Genomic DNA, 24762 nt, shown 5'->3' on the forward strand with positions numbered 1-24762 from the left:
TAATTGTCCAATCGTTATCAGCAATGCAGCATAGAAAATCTACAATTAGATAGCACAGGACTTGGAGAGAAAAATGGCACATATTTTGTTATATTTTTGTACAGTGCCATTGCAATAGATAAATACATATCTGAACATCCAACAGTGTTTGCAGCTATTTACTGCTAGTTAAAACAACGTTTCTCAAGGCACTCAGCAGCCGCTGCCCATTGCATTCAACACAGAACATCTTGAGATCTTCAAATCTTAAGTGATCAGTCACAGTTAAAGTGCAGCAAAGTATTGTTAGGTCCATCTTCGCTTTTGCTTTACTCCTTTAATTGACACAATTCTTTGTGATTCTTCTGTCGCTGTCAATTTGTCTGATGCTTTTTGTAACATTAATGGTGACTTCTTTTGTGGGCATTTTCTTGGTGTCCCATTTAGCCTGTTAAAAAGTTTAAAACAATATAATGAGTTCAACATTGGCAGCAAATTGTGAGACATTTACAACAGCTATCTGAGGTTTGTCAAAATAAATATGTTAAATACACAGAAAGACCAAGTGTTCTCCACCCATTTTTGTGATTTGGGGTATATTTTTTAGTTAAGCACAATAGATATCTATCTGGCCTCATCCAAAGCCCGTTGATATCAAGGGAAAGACTCCCATAGATGTCAGTGGGTATTGGACCAGGCCAATAAATCCTATTGACTGATATTAACACTGCTGCGCATGCACCTCTGTGCACAGACTGAAAAATGCCCCTTTCAACAATGGGGCTAGTTTTAGTCCATGGATGGCATTGGGGGACTCCCATTGAAGCCAATGGGAGTTGAGCATACATTGTTCAGGACAAAGTTTGGCTTGAGTTTTCTTTAGGTTTCTCCTGCTCTTAAACCAGAATAGGTTTTTCAAAATTATAGTTTAGGTTTGTATAAAAGAGAATTAAGTCTTATATACATGGTACAGTTCTGTATCAAATCACTTCCAAAGAATAAAGAACTTTACAATACAGCTCTCATGGAAGAAAAGTCACTCTATTTTTTTTAAAAAAAGGTTAAAATACATAAAAAATTAATAGTTTATTTTATTCACTAGCAGCAAACCCAATCCTGGTAATACCAATTGTTCCTTAAAAATAGAATCGATTACAAACAGTTTGATCCCCTTAAAGTTGATGGGCAAAATCTCTTTGATGTCAACGGGAGCTGGACTGGCACTAATCCTCAGGTTCTAGTCACTTACAAATAAGTTTTACATAGGTACTTCTCTTGGTGTCCTAACCCTTTTGGATCAGCCCAGAATGTGGGGCAGTACCAGGAAGCAGTTGTGTCTTAAAGACATCACTATGAACACACATCATCCAAAGCTCCCTTTTCCAGGAGAATGCTGCATCAGCCCTTTGCAAGATGCAGCAGCATTCCCCTCTTGCATCCAATCAGCTCTGCTGGCCAGCCTGAAGAGGTGCAGAGTCCTTGCTGGTACGCTGATACCATTGCCTGTCATGCATACCTTAGCCTCTGTTTGCTAGAAGCTGGGAATGTTTATTCCCTCTGAAGCACGTGGTATTGGCCACTGTCGGAAGACAGAATACTGGGCTAGATGAACCTTTGATCTGACCCCGTATGGCCATTCTTATGTTCTTATGACCAATATTGTTGCATTATTTCCTTATGCTCCCCCATCTGTCTATCTGTCTCTTGTCTTATGCTTGGATGATGATGCTGTTGATGATGGATGATGATTAGTAATTATATCTATTTCCAAAGCACCCAGGGGCCTTTGTCATGGAACCCATTGTGCTATACAAATCTAGAACAAAAAGACAATCCATGCCCCAAGGAGTTTATAATCTCAGTTTAAAACAAGAGACAACAGATGGATACAGACAGACAGTTTGTAAACTCGTTGGGACAGATGCTGTCTTTTTGTTCTGTGATTTTATAGCACCTAGCACAATGTCCTCTCTGCCCTGCCCTTAGAGCCATGATCTAGGTAGGTCTGATGCAGGCATGCAGTGGGGGATCCTGTACAACATGGGATTATGTGCAGGACAAGGCCATGGTGTAGCCCCCTTTTAATGCTTCTTTACCAAAGAGGTGCTTTTCTTTCCATGCTATAAATTTGGACTCCTTTGACCCTTCCAAAAGTTTTGTACAAGAAGAAAACCCATACACTTGTTACTCAAAACCAGCACAATTTCTCTGACACTTTGCTTGACCTCCACTTAAGCAAATATATAAAAAATGTCATGAGAATCTGGGGTGTTCCATCACTGTGATGTAGGAGATGTGTCGCTTTCTTCTGAATTACTCTATTCTTAGTAATCATCAAGAAGTCCATGGGCATTTCTGTTTAAAACCAGATGTAGTGATGTAGCCCTGGCTATTTACTCCCTGAAGCAAAATTCATGATGCAATATATTGTCCTGTGGCTACTGTGAAATACAGGAAACAGAGGGCCAAATCCTTGTTACCCTGTGGGCCAGCCTGGGCAAGTAGAGCCAGGAGGATTTGTCCCAGAATGTATGTGCCATCATATAGATAATAGCTCAGATGGTCCATTTTTAAATGAGGTTGTGACAGAGTGATGAGGCCTAATTGATGAGTCAGCTCTCTGATCACTGTAGTCTCAGTTAGTTTCCCCAGCAGTAGTTGATTGAGGAAATAGGGAGGAATTAGCTAATCAGATGGGAACACTGGGTGAGTTAAGGAACTAATTGGCTCATCAGATGACTAGCTTGATAAAAGGCAGAAAGGAAGTGTTATTGGGGCAGGGCAGCTGTGCCCAAACTGAAGAAGATCCCAAGGAAGGGAGATCTCTTTTCCTTCCAGGGTCCTGATGAACAGGGGGTCTGATGGTAATAGGGCTACAGGAAGTAGAATTGTTGTACTGACAGGTGTTGGTTAAAGGGACTTGAATAAATTATATGGAGTGGACACTAAAAGAAGAGAGTCTGAGCAGATTCTGTGGTGAACAAGGAAAGGTGAGGCATATGTCCCATTACAGATGTGAACTGTCCTTTGCCATTAACCTCTGTTCATACATATTAATCTGATTATTTTAACAGGAGGAGCTGTGTTTTTCCTCAAGCTGAGCTTTAAATGCAGTGCATATTGGGGACATGTACAGTATATATAGTCCCCATGCAAAATAAAGATTTACCTTTTAGAAATCTAGTGATAGCAATTGCCTCAGTGACCTACCTCAGTAGTCAATTCCACAGGCTGACCGTACACTATCTAAAGTAATATTTATTGTAATTATCTAAAATTTACTGCCCTTTATTTTCAATGATTGCCTCCTTGTATTTTATGAAATCTTCAATCTGCCCTTCATAATTTGAATAATTCATTCAAGTCTTTTTCTGCCTTTCCAGACTAAATAATTATTGCACAGTTTATATATATATATATGCATGCCTTCTCTGGACCTTTCCAGTCCTCACTCTACCTTTCTTAAGGTGTGCTAACCATATCTGGACAAGATAAATGAGTGCACACTAGTGTTTGAAACGGTCTTATAATATTATTTCTCTATTTTAATTCACCTATTTGCCTTTTCAAATGTTGCTATGTACCTGGCAAATATTTCATTAGCCACTCACAATGAATCTGATATTTTTTTTCCTGCAGATTATCTAGATTATAGAGCCAATGCTGCCTTCACTTCCACAAGTGTAACTCCCGCTGAAGTCAGTGGGAGTTACACCCATGCAACTGAGGGCAAAATTGGGCCCCTACATTTGCCAACGTACATTATATTTATGCAAGTTGAATTGCATCTGCTATTGTGCTGCCTAATCATCCAAAGTGTTCACATCCATCTGGTGTTTCTCACAATTCTCCATAGATTTTGTTAATCAAAATAACCTAATGTCAGTCAGCAAACTTCAACTCCCAGTGCACCTCCTCTGTCGGATCTTTCATACAATATAGTCAATAATCCTGGACCCAACATTAACCCCTTGAGTGTCCTACTGTTGTATTTCCTTCATTATTTTATTAATTGTTTTTATTATCAATTTCTTTTAGGCCCATATCCTTTTCACCTTACTGACATACACCTTTGCTGGCACTACAGTTTGATTCAGCAAGACAACAGAGGAATAGATATTGTAATAAATAATAATATCTAGCTTATATAGATAGATAGCACTTGTCATCAGTAGATCTCAAAGAGCTTTATTCCCAATTTACAGATGGGGAAACTGAGGCACAGCATGACCAAGTGACTTGCCCAGGGTCACCTACCAGGCCAATGGCAGACCCAGCAATATAACCCAGGTCTCCTGAGCCCCAGTCCTGTGTGCTGTGCACTAGGCAACACTGCCTCCCAATAGAGATAGAAGGCAAAGTGAAGTCAGTGAGAATACTCACTGATACATCAATACAGATGACCAAGATTTGACTTAGTGTGAACCAACTTCTCTATGCACATGGATATAACAATAACAAGATTTGATTGCATGCATCTTTGAATGCCAGAAAAAGTTGGAAGAATGAATTTCAAGCCAATGATAGAGGGCCCAATTAAGTAATCCATACTCATGTGAGTAGCCCCATTGCAGTCAATGGTAACATGATTTAAGGATTGCAGGAATTGGTCCATCATCTCTAGTAACACCAAATAAAATGAAAGACAAGATGAGTGGGATAATATCTTTTACTGGACCAACTTCTGTTGGCGAGAGAGACAAGCTTTCGAACTTACACAGAGTTCCTCTTAAAATGTTTGTATTCTTGTTGCTAAAAAAATAAGAATAATAGATTAGATCTATCATTTGTAGAATCAAATTCTGAAATTGTGCCAAATCTCTTACAAATTGGATTTTATAATTACACTGATTCTGTTACACCATATTCAATTTGACTGATTAAATTTCTCCATGGACTCATGATTATGACAAGCATTTGCACTTTTTCATTTTCAGCAATCCCCTTATGGCTCTTGAAGTCATGTTGACGTGGAATGTGCCCCTGTACTCCTGCTACTGCAATACCTAAATGGAAAGACACAGCGGTAGGTCACAGGGGAATATTTCCATGCTGCAGAAGCAATGAAGGATGAATAATACAGTACAAGGAGGTTTAAAATAAACACACACATACTATTGTATTTGCTATTAATGAACATTAGAGGTAAAGTTGAGATGTGGCTTCCATTCTAAACTCCCTTTTCCAGTTGCTCTCTATTTTCTCAGACAAATTCCTTTTGGGCTCAAATTTCCCATGCTTGTTCTCCCATCTCAAAGGTAAATGTTTGATAGAACCTGTCTGATGATCCTACTGTGCAGTTGGGTAGGGGCCTTTGGGTCTGTCCCGTCAGCACTTAATCACCAGTAAGAAGACGTAGATTCAGAGTCTGCCTCTGCCCAGATCTGCAGCTTCTCATGCAATATGCTGTGGCTTCAGTGTAAGTATTTTATTGTATTTCAAGATGTTAAATGGGTTTTGACTGTAAAATGGAGAATTGTAATTATCACAAAAATAATTGTAGTCCCATTGAAACTAGCCCTGAGAGACACGGAACATAATTATAAACCTACCTCTGCTGTTCTGAAGCCATTGTGTTTCTGTGTCATAGTTCCAGAGGCATGGACCGTGGGTTTTGTGCATTGAGTACCACAGCTAGTTTTCTTCTCAGTGTTAATTATTCCACTTGCAGTCGAGGACATGGTAACACAGGTCTGAGTTGATTTTTCATCCTCCAGCATACCTAATAAGAACACATGAAATCACATTCCAACAACAGTTAAGAACATAAGAACATAAGAACATAAGAAAGGCCGTACTGGGTCAGACCAAAGGTCCATCTAGCCCAGTATCTGTCTACCGACAGTGGCCAATGCCAGGTGCCCCAGAGGGAGTGAACCTAACAGGCAATGATCAAGTGATCTCTCTCCTGCCATCCATCTCCATCCTCTGACGAACAGAGGCTAGGGACACCATTCTTACCCATCCTGGCTAATAGCCATTTATGGACTTAGCCACCATGAATTTATCCAGTCCCCTTTTAAACATTGTTATAGTCCTAGCCTTCACAACCTCCTCAGGTAAGGAGTTCCACAAGTTGACTGTGCGCTGCGTGAAGAAGAACTTCCTTTTATTTGTTTTAAACCTGCTGCCTATTAATTTCATTTGTTGACCCCTAGTTCTTGTATTATGGGAATAAGTAAATAACTTTTCCTTATCCACTTTCTCAACATCACTCATGATTTTATATACCTCTATCATGTCCCCCCTTAGTCTTCTCTTTTCCAAACTGAAGAGTCCTAGCCTCTTTAATCTTTCCTCATATGGGACCCTCTCTAAACCCTTAATCATTTTAGTTGCTCTTTTCTGAACCTTTTCTAGTGCCAGTATATCTTTTTTGAGGTGAGGAGACCACATCTGTACACAGTATTCGAGATGTGGGCGTACCATGGATTTATATAAGGACAATAATATATTCTCAGTCTTATTCTCTATCCCCTTTTTAATGATTCCTAACATCCTGTTTGCTTTTTTGACCGCCTCTGCACACTGCGTGGACATCTTTAGAGAACTATCCACGATGACGCCAAGATCTTTTTCCTGACTCGTTGTAGCTAAATTAGCCCCCATCATGTTGTATGTATAGTTGGGGTTATTTTTTCCAATGTGCATTACTTTACATTTATCCACATTAAATTTCATTTGCCATTTTGCTGCCCAATCACTTAGTTTTGTGAGACCTTTTTGAAGTTCTTCACAATCTGCTTTGGTCTTAACTATCTTGAGTAGTTTAGTATCATCTGCAAACTTTGCCACCTCACTGTTTACTGTTAGTTGACACTAACGGCCATTGTTCCCTTGCATTGTATCACTATTTTGTAACTTTTAACTAAAGAACACGGTCAACTTGAAACCTAGTTTCTATAAAACAAAGAGTTAAAAGTAAGTTTCAGATAGTAAAGCTGCCTCTGTGTCTCCTCCCTATTTTTGTGATTTTTTACCTTCGCATTTCCCTGTCTTAAAAATGCCTCTCCCGTCATTGTCACTGCGTGAAAGACCCACACAAACAAAATGGGATATGAGTTAACGTGGGCCCATATCCTGCAAGCCACTGAACATGAGCAGACCTTTTCTCTACCTCAGAGCCCTGTTGACTTCATGGGTACAAGAGTTTGCCCATGCAGAGCGGCTTGCAGGATCAGGGCCTAACTCACTATACAAGGAAACAATAACACTGACTGTATAGAAAGTACTATCGAATTCATAAAAAGGAAGACATTGGAAAAAAACTAGAGACACCTCTCCCCTTGAATCCCTGCTAACCTTAGTAATCTTAGGGGTTACTCATAAAAATGGTAGGTAAGAAATATTCAGATAAAAATATGATTTTTATTTAGAAGGGTACCCTTAATTTTTATGAGGACTTATTGCATAATAGTCACAAACAAACATATTTTATCAAAACATTGTGTCCATCAATAGTCAAATTATTAATATTTTTTTCAGCTCTGGTTGAATGTACTGCAAGGCAAACATAGAGCAATATGATATGGGTTAGCCTAAAAAAGTTTCCTCATCTTATTGCATGAGCAGAACTAAGCTATAATTTATAATAAGCCTACTTCATTAAACTTCTAGTTGTAATGCTGGGTCTCAAATCTGAGTTGTGGATCTGGCCAAAGTTATAACAACAATGGGGAAAAAAAAGAACAAGGCTGGATGTGTCACTTTGGCTACTGTAGCTTTCATTGTTCAAAAATGCTTAACAAATTCTGTTTATAAAGAGGCTTGCTTACATGCCAACAGAAAAAAATGTATAATCTTATTTTATGGCTGTACAAGTGTTGTGATCACTGGATGGAGAAGTAAGGGTGTGTACATAGATATAAAGGGGAAATAAATGTGAAGAGGAACTATACAGAAAACATTTATTGCTGTTTGAACTGTGCATTGCATCACCAAACCCGTTCTCATAAATCAGATATGAATTCAAGTATAGCATTAAGGACACTATAAATGAAAGGGATGTAGTTCTGTATTCTCGCCCAGAAATCTGCAGGGAATACACCTGGCAGGAAAAGCTGCCTTATCAATACAAAGAATTTTCAGTAGCAGGTTTCCAAAGAAAATGACTGAGAGAAGTAAAGTTGACTGAAATAGTAACAGGGGACATACCAAAACAGCTGTCCAAACTGCAAGACAAGGTCCACCCAAATTTCTAGTCTTGATGCTGAAAGTGATGAAGGTGACTTAATGTGTGAGAAATGTGAATTAAAATATATTATTGCATTTTCCTAAACTGTCAGCAGATGGTGACAGAGCTTCCATGTGCCAGTTTCTCTCTAGGACTGTCAGCTGAAAAGAAATTAAAAAAAAAAAAAAGAAATCCAAATAATCTTGGTTTGTACAAATAAAAAAATGGAATTGGCTTTTTTTTTTAACATTAATGTTGCATTTTATGTAAAAATATGTTTAAAAGTCCTTAATGCTTGGAAGTTGTCATTTTCTGTGAGAGGAAAAAACTGGTGTTTCTCTCATCTCTTTATCTGCCTCTAACAAAGAGCTTCAGAGGAGATCCTGGCAATTACAGGCAGGTGAGCCTGACATCAGACTGGGCAAAATGGTAGACACTATAGTAAAGAACAGAATTATCAGACACATAGATAAACATGATTTGTCGGGGGACACACAGATTTTGTAAAGGGAAATCATGCCTCTTAGAATTCTTTGAGGGAGTCAACCAGCATGTGGATAAGAGGGATCCACTTGATATAGTGTACTTAGATTTTGAGAAAGCCTTTGACAAGGTCCTCATCAAAGGCCCTTAAGGAAACTACCTAGCAATTGAGATGAGAGGGAAGGCCCTGTCATGGAACAGAACTAGTTGAAAGACAGGAAACAAAGGGCAGGAGTAATAAATGGTCAGTTTTAAGACTGAGCATTCAGAGAGGTGAACAGTGGACTGCCCCCCCAGGGATCTGTATTGGGACCTGTGCTGTTCTGAAAAGGGGAAATGAACAATGAAGTGGCAAAGTTTGCAGGCGACATAAAATTATTCAAGATAGTTAAGACCAAAGCAGATTGCGAGGAATTACAGAGGGATCTCACAAAACGGGGTGACTGGGCAACAAAATGGCAGACGAAATTCAACATAGATAAGGGCAAAGTAATACACATTTGAAAAAATAATCTGATATACATTTACAATGATAGGTTCTAAATTAGCTGTTACCACCCAACAAAGAGATCTTGGAGTCATCACTAGGATAGTTCTCTGAAAACTTCCACTCAATGTGCAGCAGTGGTCAAAAAGGCTAACAGTGTGCTAGGAACTATTAGGAAAGGGATAGAAAATAAGACAGAAAATATCACAATGCCACTAATAAATCCCTGGTACACCCATGCCTTGAACCAGTTCTGGTTGCCTCCTCTCAAAAAGGATATAGTGGAATTGGAAAAAGTTCAGAGAAGGGCAACAAAGATGATAAAGGGCTTCCGTACAAGGAGAGATTTAAAAGATTAGGGAGGTTTGTTTTAGAAAAGAGATGACTAAGGGGGATGTGATAGAAGTCTATAAAATCATGAATGGTGTGGAAAAAGTGAATAGAAAAGTGTTATTTACCCTTTCACACAATACAAAAACTGATGAAATTAACAAGCAGCAGGTTTATTAAACAAGAGGAAATACTTGTAATACAACACACAACTAACCTGGGGAACTCATTGTCATGGGATGCCGTGATGGCCAGAAGTATAACTGGGTTCATAAAAGAACTGGATAAGTCCATCAATGGCTATTAGCCAAGATGGTCAAGGATACAACCCCATGTTCAGAACAACCCTAAATTTCTGACCCCTAGAAGCGGAAGATGGGGGTGGATCGCTCCATAGTTGCCCTGTTCTGTACACTCCCTGTGAACCTTTGGTATGAGCCACTGCCGGAGTAAAGATACTGGGCAAGATGAATCATGTTCTGGCCCAGTGTGGTAGCTCTTATATTCTTATTCCACAGCACTGACACCTCCCCACATTCAGCAATAAACATCTCCTCTCCTGCACCTCCATGAAGTCTACTCAAGCAGCTTGCATTTTAAATCTCACACCTCCCTGCCACTCTCCAGACTAAGGTGTGCAGCAGAGTAGTAATAACAGATTTAAAATTTTTTATTAAAGCTAATGTTAAAAAAATTATATAATACATAGGTTGGGAAAAAAGTGTCTGTACATCTAATATTAGATTATCCACAAATATAAAGTTAGATTTTAAAAGTCATATGATACTTTTTTCTTGGTCCCAGTCACCTGGCATGGGTCAGGGTTACAAAGGATTCTAGACTATTGTTGCACACTCAGATGATTTGCAGGAAGAGACCTGAGGAGCCAGTCAGTTATTTAGAAACAAGGGCTCAAGAACTGTTTATGTATTTATGGCATAGCCTATGGAAACAAATGCAGGCTTGGTAGCAAGGAACTCCTAAGTTCTATGCCCCCTCTGGTACTGACTTAGTGTGGCCTTGTGTAAATTGGTTCTACTCCCTGCTTCAGTTTCCCCATCTGAAAACAGAGATAAGGATACTCACTTATTTATCTCACAGAGGTGTTGTAAGCATGACTTACTACAGTTCTTTGAAAATGCACAGTGCTATAAGTGCTAAGTATTAATACCTACATTTGGACATTTCAAACATATGGTGTGATGGGGTGTTCACCCCACACGAGACCTGAAGGAGTTAAGGTAGCTAGGTGGCACAGTTAACTGCCCAGCCTGCACCTGGAGGAGGAGCCAGGGAGTAAAAAGATGGGTTTCAGAGGGGTAGCTGTGTTAGTCTGTATCAGCAAAAACAACGAGGAGTCCTTGTGGCACCTTAGAGACTAACACATTTATTTGGGCATAAGCTTTCGTGGGCTATAACCCACTTCATCAGATGCATGTATTTTCCACTCCATGGAAGTGGAGTTATAGTGCAGGAGGGGTATCAGACTGGCAGAACTAATTCCCAGACACAGCCAGAAGGAGGCGCTTCAGTGATGAGTGAAGTGTCCCATGACCCACAGGTTATCAGTTTCTTCTTCTGTGGGTTCATCCTCCTACACTACTTTCACCATGCAGCTCTTTGGAGTTTGAGCCCATAACAATACTGTTTTATTGTGTCAGTACTGTTATGAAAAGCAGTTTTATTGATTTGTATTACTGTAGCACTATTAGGTACAGTTGTTTTATCCATTCATCAGCTGATTATGCTGCCACTTTCTGTCTTTCATGGAACAGATTTATTTGCATAGATGTATCTTTCTTGGGATTGTGGAAAACCATAAACAGTGGAAATGGTAGATTTGTTCATTTGTGTCTTCTGCTAATTTGCTGCTTAAGTGCCACACTCTGCTGAGATTAGACATTTTGTCCAATACTTATCTGAAACTAACCAATTATCAGCATTTGGGACTGCAAATATCAGTTCCATTCTCTCTTTCCATTGAGCCCAGTTATCAGTTACATTGCCATTATCAGGGTCTATTGATGTACTGCAGGCGTTATCTTTGTTTTAGTCTGACGCTATTATGTTTGCTTTTCTAAAAGTAAGAAACTGTTTTAGAACCCTTGTTCATCAACAAGGGAATGATTTACTGAGCTGGCTGTAACAATATGAAAGACACTTTCAGGCAGCATGCTGTTTCCTGGGAGGAACTGTTTGGAAGCAACAGCTGATGGAGAACTGTCTGAGAACTCAGGAGGCTGAAGAAGCCATGTTGTAAGCAGCCACAACAAACCCTGAGTGAGACCTTATTTGGCAGAAAATCCAGACACAACAAAGCATAAAACACTCACAAGACTAGAGAAAAACTGACTCTTGGAAATTCTAGCACAATCGGCTGCAAGTTTAGGAACTTATTGTATTCACTTTCCTCTTCATATAGCACTGGTGTGAAGGAATCAGAACAACAATCCATTAGCAATGGAAGCTAGAGCACAAGATTCTGTTGACAAATCAGAAAATGAAACATAATTTAGATGCTAGCTATTTCATTAATTCATATCTGAATCCTAATTAGAGAACAGACAAAGTCTTAAAGAAAGGACCAGGCACAGAACTTCTTGCTCTCCAGATGGCAAGCGTTTGGCAGTGTTATAAGAGAAGTAGAATACTGCCATGTCAAAAATAAAGGAATGACTGGTTAGATTTTTTCCCTCTCTCACCATCTGGAAGTTGCAAGCTGTTAAGGAGGAAACATCCTGTATCTGAGTCTTGCCTAAGTATAATTTAAACCAAACTGCCTAGGCATTTATGTCATGATCATAATGTTGATAAATGCGAAGTAATACACATTGGAAAACATAATCCAAACTGTATATACAAAATGATGGTGTCTAAATTAGCTGCTACCACTCTAGAAAGAGATCTTGGAGTCATTGTGTCTCTGAAAACATCTACTCAATGTGCAGCAGCAGTCAAGAAAAGCGAACAGAATGTTAGGAAAGAGAGAGATAACAAGACAAAAATAACATAATGGCAATATATAAAGCCATGGTATACCCACGGCTTGGATACTGTGTGCAGTTCTGGGCACCCCATCTCAAAACAGATATTAGAATTAGAAAAGTACAGAGAAGGGCAACAAAAATGATTAGGGGTATGGAACAGCTTCCGTATAGGGAGAGATTAAAAAGACTGAAACTGGTCAGCTTGGAAAAGAGATGACTATGGGAGATATGACAGAGGTCTATAAAACCATGAACGGTGTGGAGAAAGTGAATAAGGAAGTGTTATTTACCCCTTCACATAACACAAGAACTAGGGGTCACCCAATGAAACTAATAGGTTTTTGGCCCTTCTAACATGTCTATTGTTTTTTCCATATGATATATACATTAAAATAGTATAAACTAATAAGAACAAAAACCTAAAGCAAACACAAATGTGAAACTCAAGTTATCAATATATTTGTAAAGGTGTCAAGAGCATATTCAAATAGTTTATGTAAATAGTGTGAATAGCATAGAAAGGGGAAGTTTTTTAATGTAATCGTCTCTCCAAAAACATCTGCCATTCATAACCAATACTTGATCATAATGTTGGATGTTTCACAATCCCGTGGCTGGAAGCTGCAGCTAGACAAATTCAGGTTGGAAATAAAGTGTAAATTTTTAACAGTGAGAGTAATTAACCATTGGACCTACTTACAAAGGGTCGTGGCGGATTTTCCATCACTGTCCATTTGTCAATCAAGATTGGACATTTTTCTAAAAGATGTGTCTAGGAATTATTTTGGGGAAATTCTCTGGCCTGTGTTATAAAGGAGGTCAGACTAGATGATCACAATGGTCCCTTCTGGCCTTGGAATCTATGAAAACTTCCAGTAGGACTTCAAACTTTTCTGTTTTCTGGGATAGTCACATAACCGCGCTATAAGTTGAATGAAAAAAATAAATCTCAAAATTATGCCTAGTATCTTTGGCTTATTATAGGCATGTGGTCATTTTGTTATCATTTCCTAGCAGGAACCACTAAATACAACCCCAGTCCACAAAATTTAGAGTACACAGTATAATGCCCTGATCAGCCAGCTGCTGTATTGAGTTTGTTCTGTGCCCTGCCTAGAAAGGTATCCAAAAAAAAGAAGAAGAAAAAGAGCTTTTAAGGGGAGGAATCCTAATACATAGACCATAGTGCATTCTTAGTTGTACCTCTACTTTAAAAGTCTTTATTGATTAACCACAGTCATTGTCATCAAGATCCTTTGTGTTTCAGACTAAAAAGAAATGTGTCAGAGACAAGTAGAACATCCCATTTTCTAAGCGCACAAAAGACTTCTCTTTTACAAAATTATAAGCAGCAAATAATCCCACTCATAGAACTATGAGGAGTATCTCATTCATCCAATGCCATCTGAATGTGTTATGGAGGCCTCACAGCCATGCATCGCCCTGTCCCAGAATAGAGCAGCGAGAAGTCCTCCAGGCAGCCTAGAGTGGCTGCAGAAGAGCAGCCAATCAGAGGGGCTGCTGGAGTGACCAATAAGGGGCCAGAAGGGCCAGATAAAAGACAAGCAGCAGTAAAGCAGAGCCTTCAGTTGCTGTGGGGAGCTTGATGAGGGAGGACTGGGTGCCTGGCTGGCTAGACAAGCAGCAGGCCTTGGTCAGCTCACTGCAGAGAGCTCACCAGGCAGAACTGAGCCCAGGGGAGGCTACCAAGACCAAGTGCCTGGCTGGATGGATAGAATAGCAGCAGGACAATGAAAAGGTCAGTGCGGGCAGGCTGAGCCCAGGGGACTGAGCCAAGGACCTGGCCAGACCAGGCGTGGGACCCAAGATGGGCCCTGCTGGTCTGGTTGCAGACTGAGCCCAGGAAGGGCTGCTGAAAAGGACACCAGCTGACTCAAGGGTACTGAGATGGGCCCCAGCTAGGTGGTTGAAGAAGGCAGTGCCTCAGGGAAGAAGCCTTAGAGCTATGGCCCTATACCAGGGCCGTGATAAGAACTCAGGACTGTATACTCCAAAAGGGGGACAGCATGTGCTGCTTGGCCTGAGGGCTGAGCTGCTGAAGACCAGCTGAGAGAACCAGTGGCTGGGGGTGGGGGGGTGTGCTTGCGAGAGGCAGGCGCCATCCTGATGTAATACCAGAAAAGAAAAGCAGGCTCACACTTAACCGAGAGAAAGGGGGCCATCCACGAGAGGACTTTAGCTAAGTTTCTTAAGTCACTTTATCTGTGACTTTAGCTAAATTTCTTGCTTCCAGTCTTAAAATATCTTTTTAGTGACAATAAGCGGAGTTTATGTATTACAAAGTTGGAATTCCTATTTTCCCCTCTCTGCTTCTCTAAGAAGCTATTCGTGTTTGGGAAAACTTTACAGAGCTGCTGCAATGAGCACTGGTACATACATATTATATGCTTCTCCTGTTCAAAGTAAAACTAACTGTGGATCCTACTCCCACCCTTAATTTAATGGGTGTAGGTGAGATGCAGGGAGAGGTAAATTTAAAAGCATCAGGTCACTTCTTACCATAGACAAACCTAAGGGAAGGGGGCATAGAGGCAGGAAAAGTCTCAGTACAAGACTTACATTAATTTGTCTCCAGATCATGGACAGGGCCACCTTTTCTGTTTGGAAAGTAGCTCATGCATTTTCAGCACGAGTAATATGAAGGGTATGCATTCCATACAGTGCAATCGGTGATTTTTCAATATAATTCAACAGGTGATACCTAATGAATGACAGAGGGCAGGATCAAGCACATATAGACTCTGATCTTGCAGTGAGCTCCATGTGGACTCACCCCTGTGCTTGTGCAGGTACAGGCATCTCCTAACATGGAGCTCTTTGCAGATTTTTGAGACGGGGGGGTTTTCCCCCATTGATATGTCAGGATACAGAATAATGCCTTGATACTGATATGTTTGGGTGTTGTAACTGTGTTGCAAATAGACTTGATGTTGCACCCTGTGATGAGGTGTACCAGGCCCAGAGGCCCCTGCTGAAGGCCTTTAGGATACTACCACACACCATCCCAGAAAGAAGCAGTAGAGAAGTCCTCCAGGCTGCCTAGAGTGGCTGCAAGGAGCAGCCAATCAGGGCCCAGGAGGGCCGTATAAAAAGAGCTGCAGTGCTCAAGACACGTAGTTGCTGCCTGGAGCTGGAGGAGTGTGGATGGCATTCTTGGATGGCTGAGGGAGCTCCAGGACTGCAGACAGAACAGTTGCTGGCAGGGACCAGGGGATCAAGAAGTAGCTCTTGGCTGGCTGCTGGGACTCAGTACAAGACTTCCACCCTACAGTAAGAGTGAAGCATTTGTGAAGGTGCTGGGGCTGTGGAGAAGTGGCCCAGGGAATTGTAGCCACATAGTGAAGAGTTAAAGAGGATACAGTAGCACATAACTGCTATTCAGAGGGTTCCTGGGCTGAGACTGGGAGTAGTGGGTGGGCCTGGGTTCCCTCCCCACATTAGCCACGGGGAAGTGGCCTGAATATTGAAATGTGACACACTCTCAGAAGGGGAACTGAACTGCTTAGTGGCTCAGCTGGAGATCTGGGGCCAGAAGGATCCAGAGAGGGCAAAGCCATTGCCTCCATGGAGGAAGCCTTGGGGTATGGCTCAATACCCAGGCCAGGTAAAGACTGTCATACTATTAAAGGACTGAGCCCAGGGAGGGCTGCAGGACATTATGGAGGGCCCTGAAATAGGCCCAGTTGGACTGTATGCTGCAGAAGGGATTTGTTTTGTTTGCACGCCGACTATGCATGACTCAGTCGGAGGGCTGAGTCTCCAAAGAACTGCCTGAAAAAACACTAACAGGGGTCACCACAGACTGAGAGTGGAGCAGATGCACACCTGGGCTGGGGACACTCACGAGAGGTGGGTGCTAACCTGTTACACACCCCATGCACTGATACACCATCATAAAATAAAGAGACAAATATCATGGCTATATTTGTTCTGGAAGGAAAATACAGATGGTACCAAACTTAACATGCCTGTGATCACAACCCCACACACAAAATAACAGGCTTAAAACTTGTCTAATCATCTAGCACAGAAATTTGAATTTAAGTTGTGGTCTTCATTTTAAAGAGTGGAACGACTTTCCAGGTCCAGGAGAGCAGTAAAAATTAAAAAAAAAAATAAAAAAAAATCAAAGTTAAATTGGGGCCAGTCAGCCTTGACAATAGCTCTTTTATTAGGCCTTAAATAATAAATGCTTAGTACATAGAGAGGTTTATGTCATTAAAGAACTCTGCAAACACTTATAATACCTCTGGAAGGTTGGTAAACATTACTACCTTCATTGATTTTTCCCAAAGCCACAGAGGAATCCAGTGCCAGACAGGGCTAGATCCCAGCATGACCTTCTGGCTCCTTGTCCTGCACTCTGGCTCTTATTTACTGGATACAGTAGTCATCTAACCACTAGACCTCTTCCTTCTGCTGATGTGCCCACAGGAGGAGGGCAAGGAAGAAGGAAACAAACAGTTCCCTCCTGATTCTCCTATTTTTGGGTGGCATTTGCCTTCCCTTTTTCCTCCTGGAGGAGCAGGGGTTCAATCTCCCACCCTCTGTGGAGCCTCTGAGAGCCACACTCAGAAAGCCAGGGTCTCCTGCATGGCAGCCGTTTGCTGTCTCCCAGTCCTCTGTGGCTTTCTCCTCTGGAGAGTGTCCTCTGGAAGCACCTTAAGAGTGAAAATGGATTCCACAGTGCAGGGAGAGGGAGCAGAAACATTAAACAGTGTTAGGTTTTATTAACTTTTCTGAGTACTCCCACAGGGTTTGGGCAATGTTGTTCTCATAGCCTTAAATATAGCACCACAAATGGTTCTGCAATAATAAGTCAATTAGTGATGAAAAATTACACTGTTTTGAATGGGAGAAAGTGCTTCTGAATCACTCAGCTGACATGTTCCTTGGTTGCTATGGTGAAAATGTATTTGTTTAAACCAGTTAAAGAAATACTAGGGATTCAGTATTCCTTCTGTATTATCCAAGGGTTAAAACAATAATATTAATGCAACTTTGGGGATGATTGTTTTTCTTGTTTCTGGTTATGAAAGTACTAGAATATAACAGTAATTTTCATTTGTTATTTTGCTGAAATCCTTTTAGCTGTAACATTTCAATCAACAACTCTTACCAAGGATTTCCTATTGTGCACCTTGGAAATAATCCATAGGCAAACAAAACAGGGTCCATTTTCATTATTCAGCCACTGTAAAATGTATTTACATTATCAGAGATATCAGATCTCCACTTGCTACCACAGCAAAGTTTTCCAACAGTAACATACATATAATCCTGGGTTAATGTTGCATTTATGTTCTGCACATCCATATGTCAAATCAATTATTTTACTCTGATAAAGAACAGCAAATAGGCAATTAATTCCTCTTTAGAGAGGGAGGTAAACAATTATTTTCAGTTCTAATGTCTTAAATTACAAAACAATGAGATTTTTTTTTTATCTGAGAGGTTATACAAGACCTACTCTGACCTGTAAGAGTCACCATAGCATCCCCTCACAACATTTCCCCTTTCTGACTCTCCTCCTCACCTTCAACCATGTGTTGGACTCTTTTCTGACTGACGAGGATTGGATCTCACTTCTTCTGGAGCCCATAAACACGGTTTATGAATGTGCTGGAGTCACTAGAAATCTCTGCAGGGTGTTGGTAGCCTTTTATTTTATTTAAAGTGAATTTAGTAATGTGGTATTATGCCACTGTAGGTTTGGCTCTGGTGGCTAGTTTCAAGCTCAACAGAGTGAAAGTCACTTCTGCTACTTGCTTCAGATTTAGAGTCTCTAGGAACACATAGTGACCATGCATACATTCACAAGTACAAGGTCTAGTATGTTTTACAAGTTTTATTAAAGTTGCAATTAAGGTCATGATTACCCATGCTTATGGAAATTATATAAAGACCTATGGACAAGTTACAAATATAGTCCTATTCGCATCCTTAACCATAGGGTCTGATGGATGCCTTGCCAATTGATCATCAGTAGAAGGATAGTTCCTGTTGGAGTTTTCCTGTAGGGAACTCATTTTACCCAGTCTGGGAGCCCTCTTTTATCTTGTGATTCTGACTACACCTACACTCTGCACAAGTGTGTGAAGGTGTCCACCCTCTTTTTCGTTATTTGTATTTGTTCCTCAAGAATAATGGTGTACCCCATTTTTCATAGGTTGGTTATACACCTCTACCTCGATATAATGCTGTCCTCAGGAGCCAAAAAATCTTACCGTGTTATAGGTGAAACCGCGTTACATTGCACTTGCTTTGATCCACCGGAGTGCGCAGCTCTCTTCCCCCCCGCCCCACCTCCCTGGAGCACTGCTTTACCGCATTATATCCGAATTTGTATTATATCGGGTCACGTTATATCGAGGTAGCGGGGTAGTTCCTTTTATTCTCTTTAGCATTTATGCATAACATATATCCTGCGGCTAGGGCTCGTGTTAGAATAACGTGACTACCAGGTATCTTATAGTCAAAATTACTCTTGCGGTTAATTTTTAAGCCATTGGCACATCTTTTCCTGTAATCTTGTAGCATAGGGTCATTCTTTGGTCACTTATTTATGTCAAGCATTTCTTAGGCCTAAGGCCTAGTATGGCCAAGCTGACATTTTACATGCCTCAGCCTGTAGGCCTTGCGTTTCAGCCCTACTTACTTAGATACCTAATGCATTCTTATCCCTTCTGACTACTGATCAATTTTATACTTCTATAATCCTACAATTTAAATCTATTTTGCATACAATTATTATATATTACATGATATGTTAGTTAATCATAACATCACACAATAAATGAATGATAAAATGAAGTAATTGGCTATAGTAGTCCATCTTCCCAGCAGCTGAATGTGTTGTTCAGGTACCAGAGAACTTGTTTGAATCCTGATTCATTGCACAGTAGTACACTATGCTACCCCTGTACCATTAGGCTAGTCCCAACCACCTTATTGTACTGGAAGTTTGCGAGATATAGAGTGCTTTAATTTTACTTTGATGCTGAAAGTCAGATCTTCCTGATATGAAGTCCACTGGTGCAATAGAGGCAGTGTGAAAGGACTGGTAAAAGGAAGGCAACTGATGTGGGTTAAGGTTTGTGGGAATTTCAGAAGTGAGACTTTAGGAAGGATTTGAATGAGAAGAGATTGTAGGCTTTGGGGTGCTGGGTGTGAGAAGTCCATTCCGTAGGATCAGCAGGGTGGGAGGCACAAAGTTGGGAATGGGAGGACATGAATGGGGTGTGAAGGTTGGAAGCTGCAGGAACTGAAACACAACAAAATGTATTGCTGGAAAAAATGGAGGGTCAAAAATCAAAACTAGAGGGATGGGGAAATTATTTTGCTCTTCTGCAGATGGCCTTTCCCCTGGATGGGTTGCCCTGCAACACAGTCCGAATCCATGATCTTCCAGGAAGACAGAAAGGCTCAAGATAACTTTTGCTTGATGAGGTACATAAGACTTTAAGACTCAACCAGCAGAGGGCAAAGCAGAAAACTTGACTCTTCAATCAACTGACTAGAGGGATTTAAAAATAAATTCAACAACTTAAAAAACAAAAACAAAAAAATCAACTTTACCTCCTGCAGTGAAGTTCACAGTTACAAACTCCCTCAGTACAAAACTGCACCTTCATTTACCCATTTCCTTTTTCAAAAGCATACACTGTTACTGATCATAATAGAAAAAAGGCAAAATAGGTTTTAGATGCTAAAGAAATAATTATAAGTACTTAGGCCAACAGCCAAGAAAATTGTTGAAGAGCAAATTACTGATTACTGTACAAAAAAGGGACAAACCATCGTTTCCATGCAAGTCCATTGGTGGGAAATGTACATACTCACACAGCATGTAGCATCACTGGCATAATCGCTGAGAATACTGTGTTTAGCTGTCTACAATCCCTCAATGCTGAGCTGTAGTATTCTCAGGGCTAGTTCAAAGGCTTAAACGTTGGTGGGTGGGCAGAATTACATCAGGAATGTTGGCTGGCAAGTGACCAAGATTCAGTCCTGGAAAGGACTTCAAATGCTGTCTGCTGGTTGGATCATCAGTTTCCCTGGTATGAACCGGGTACTCATGGGTTGCACGAAAAAATGCTGAACATCTTTCTCATCACTTGAAATATGAATCCCACCCAAACTACCTCAGCATAATCCTCGATAGATTTCTTACATATCTTAACCATCTGAGGAAAACTGCACCTAACGTGAGGACTCAGAACATATCTTCTAAGCAAATTGACCAGGACTTCAAGGGGGGCAAACACTCAAATTCTCTGATCATCTGAGTTAGCTCTCTGTTACTCTGCAGCTGTACTCTGGTCTGGCTCCATTCGTCTCACAAGAAGTTGGTTGACACACAAATACATTCAACCGTGCACATCATAACTGGGAGGATTCCATCCACACCAGCACTGTGGCTCCCTGAGGTAGCCACTCATCCACACATCCATTGTGAGGATGCTACAGCCTCAATGGTTGAGAAGATCAGGGCAAACCCAAACCTACCACCATACAGTCATCTTTGACTACCCAAAAGCACACCTGTCTTCAAAGCACCCATTGTGGGCCCACTGGCCGTGCCCAGATTTCTCTGTAACATTGATGTGGCATGAAGAATAGTTTGCAGCTGATGTCAGAAACCAGTCTCCTATAACTGACCTGACTGAGCATGTACCCAGCTTTAATTTGCCATGCTGCTCATGGGTCCTTCTGAACAGATATCGAATGGACCAGGGTCAATGTGCAGCCAGTCTTCACACCTGAGCACAGGTGCTGGAACTAGGGGTGCTTGGGGTGCTGCTGCACCCCCTGGCTTGAAGTGGTTTCCATCATATACAGGTTTACAGTTTGGTTCAATGGCCCTCAGCATCCCCACTATACAAATTGTTCCAGCACCCCGCACCTGAGACCAATGAGAGGATCCCACATACGGCTGTGGCCAAAGACAGACAACGTCACACAGCACTAAAAACTGCCCTCTGACCAGATTTGAGGGTGGTCTGAGGGCTCTGCACTTTGCTGATGAGGGTGCTGCAAAGTGGCTTGGCAAGCTCTGCATCTGATAAGAAGAACTGGCATAATCCAACAAAATAGCACTGCTCCATCTCCACCCAACAGGAGGCCTGATGTAAAAGAAAAAATTAGCAGCATTGCCGCACAGCTTATCAGTCCTGACATTAACTGAATCTGAGCTTAAAATAAAAAACAACTTTGAACCTCAGAATTTCTTACACTGCAATTGAGTTCCTTTGCCTTTAAGGTGGGCACTACACTGAAAGTGGGACTGGAATGGTTATTATGACTTTGTTATTATTTGTGTCTATAATGCTGTTCTTGTTACAGGTATCCAAACCTCTGTCAACTTGAGATTGGATTACAATTATGTGCTCAACATGAGGCTATCCCTAAACACCATTAGGAAGTTTCAGTAATGCAGAATGCAGCAGCCTGCGTTAGCAGTGTTTACATACGAAACACATTACACCTGTACTCTATGATTGGGACTAACTTCCATTACATTTCCAAGTTCAATTTTAGGTGTGTGTTTTTTGTTTTGTTTTGTTTTTTTTTAATCTGTATATCCCAAGTGGCTCAGGACCCACTAGCCTCTCTTGGAGATACCAAGATAGCTAGGGAGGCCCTCTACTGAGGGCCTAAGCACAAGGCACATTCAGTGAATTTGTTTTACCCATGTGCAAATGACTACACAAGGTAGAAGGCCATGTGGAATCAGTCCCACTCCATCTACTGTGAAATGCATGGGGAATTTAGGGAGACAGATTGTAATTATACAAATTGGAATTCATCTGGGATTTTGTGAAAAATGTTATGGTCTGTTGATAAACCACAAATTGAGGATCCTGATTATACAACCCATTTTAAAGTCCCCACCTCTATCAGCACAGTAGCTCAATACAAGACCACTGATTTAGGGAAGAGTACCACCTACTGAACTGTAAACCTCACGTAGTGCGGCACATGGGGTTTCCTTGAGAATCTCCCATCTGAGTGCTGAAAAGATCCAGCCTTGCTCAGAGCAAGACCTGATAAGATTACAACTCGAGGTTGTGTAGCTGCAAAAACAATTTCCCTTCCATCAATTGTGTCAAATATTTAAATTAAAATTTATTCATTCAGGGTTTCTGGTACTTATTTACCAAAAATAAATAAAAATATTTTGGAGAAGATAGAGGAATATTATTTATTTAGAGGAGCCCATCAGAATACACTAGGTGTTTCTGACAAATATATATTTAAATGAACCAATATGTCAAAAGAAACAACCCCATAACATGTAAAAATACTAAATGGCCATCCAGCACAACCTTCCCCCACGCGCCCCCCCCCCCAAAAAAAAATTATCCACTTTCCCTATTCATCACCCTTAGCCACATTTGCTTCTGTAGCATCCTTTCCAATATAGGCCACAGACTAGCAAAGCACTTAAACGTGTGCTTAATTTTAAGCATGTGTGTAGTCTCATTGACTTCAATGGATGACCTGGGTAATTATAGTCTGGTAGACTGACATCCATCACAAGCAAGTTAATGGAGAGGTTGATATAGGACTTGACTGATAAAGAATTAAAGGAGTGTAATATAATTAATGAAAACCAACACTGGTTTATGGAAAATAGATCCTGTCAAACTAACTTGATTTTTTTTATGAGATTACAATTTTGGTTGATAAAGATAATAGTGCTAATGTAATAGACTTCTGTAAAGCGTTTGACTTTATCACATGACATTTTAATAAAAAAATTAGAATGATATAAAATTCACATGGTACACATTAAATGGATTAGAAACTGGCTAGAGACTGATAGGTCTCAATGTAACTGTAAATGGGGAATCATCATTGAGTGGGTGTGTTAACATTTTTATCAATGACCTACAAGAAAACAAAATCATCACAAAGTTTGCAGATGACACAAATTGGAGAAGTGATAAATAATGAAGAGGACAGCTCACTAATAAAGAGTCATCTGGATGGCTTGGTAAACTGGGAGCAAGCAAACAATATGTATTTTAATGCAGCTAAATGTAACATATACATCTAGGAATAAAAAATGTAGGCCATACTTACAGGGTAGAGGACTCTATCCTGGGAAGCAGTGACTCTGAAAAAGACTTGGTGGTCTTGATGAATAATCAGCTGAACATGAGCTCCCAATGTGATGTTCTGAACAAAAGAGCTAATGCAATCCTGGGATGCATAAACAGTGGAATCTTGAGTAGGATTAGAGAAGTTATTTTACCTCTAAACTTGGCACTGGTGCAACCAGATCTGGAATACTGCATACTGGTAAATTGGAGAGGGTTCAGAGAAGAGCCACGAGAATGATTAATGGATTAGAAACATGCCTTACAATGGTAGACTTAAGGAGCTCAATCTATTTAACAAAGAGAAGGTTAAAGGCTGGAAGTTGAAGATAGACAAATTCAAACAGGAAACAAAGTATAACTTTTTAACAGTAAGGGTAATTAACCATTGGAACAATTTACAAGGGTTGTGGTGGATTCTCTATCACTGTTCACTCTTAAATCAAGATTGGATGTTTTTCTGAAAGATCTGCTCTAGGAATTATTTTGGGGAAGCTCTGTGGCCTGTATTATACCGGAGGTCGGATTAGATGATCACAGTGGTCACTTCTAGCCTTGGAATCTATGAAGCGATGAATAAATCAAACCAATAGAAAAGCTTTTCAGAAAAATCGGATTTACCAAGTAAATATTGCTTAAATACTGTCCCTACTCCCCAACCCAGACATTACTGTTACTTCTCCTGATCTACAAATTTCCAGCTTCTAATATAGGTCATTAACATAATGCCATCTTAATTTCACAGAAGTGCTGGTGTCAGTCTGATCGCTGGAGGGATACAACTGAGAGTGGCATGAAAAATTGCTATACAATATCTGGAGAATGGGATGGATGTTTTCCATTTATGGCCCTGATCCAGCAAAACGCTGAATCTATGAACTAGCCACATGCTTAATATATTGTAAGACCAGAAGAAACCATTGTGATTGTCTAGTCTGACCTCTTGTACAGCACAGACCATAGAACTTCTCCAAAATAATTCCTGGAACATATCTCTTTGGATATTTTTCTATCTTGATTGAAAAATTGTCAGTGATCGAGAATCCACCATGACCCTTGTAAATTGTTCCAAAGGTTAATTACCCTCACTGTTAAAAAGGCATGCTTATTTCCAACCATTGGATTGTGTTATACCTTTCTATGCTAGACTGAAGAGCCCATTATTAAATATTGGTTTCCCATTTAGATAGTTATAAC

General features: G+C 40.5%; 1 protein-coding gene across 1 annotated transcript in view; it reads right to left on the reverse strand.

Annotated features, from left to right (window-relative positions):
• Positions 1-316: 316 nt before the first annotated feature.
• Positions 317-24762, reverse strand: part of BAALC (BAALC binder of MAP3K1 and KLF4) — a 33132-nt gene continuing 8686 nt past the window's right edge. Inside the window, exons 2-3 of the mRNA XM_065400216.1 lie at positions 5532-5701; positions 317-427 (exon numbers count right to left, since the gene is read on the reverse strand). Of these exons, the coding sequence (XP_065256288.1) occupies positions 317-427; positions 5532-5701 (281 nt within the window). The remainder of the gene's footprint in view (positions 428-5531; positions 5702-24762) is intronic.

The sequence above is a fragment of the Emys orbicularis genome, chromosome 2 (genome assembly GCF_028017835.1).
Source record: "Emys orbicularis isolate rEmyOrb1 chromosome 2, rEmyOrb1.hap1, whole genome shotgun sequence".
NCBI lineage: Eukaryota > Metazoa > Chordata > Testudines > Emydidae > Emys > Emys orbicularis.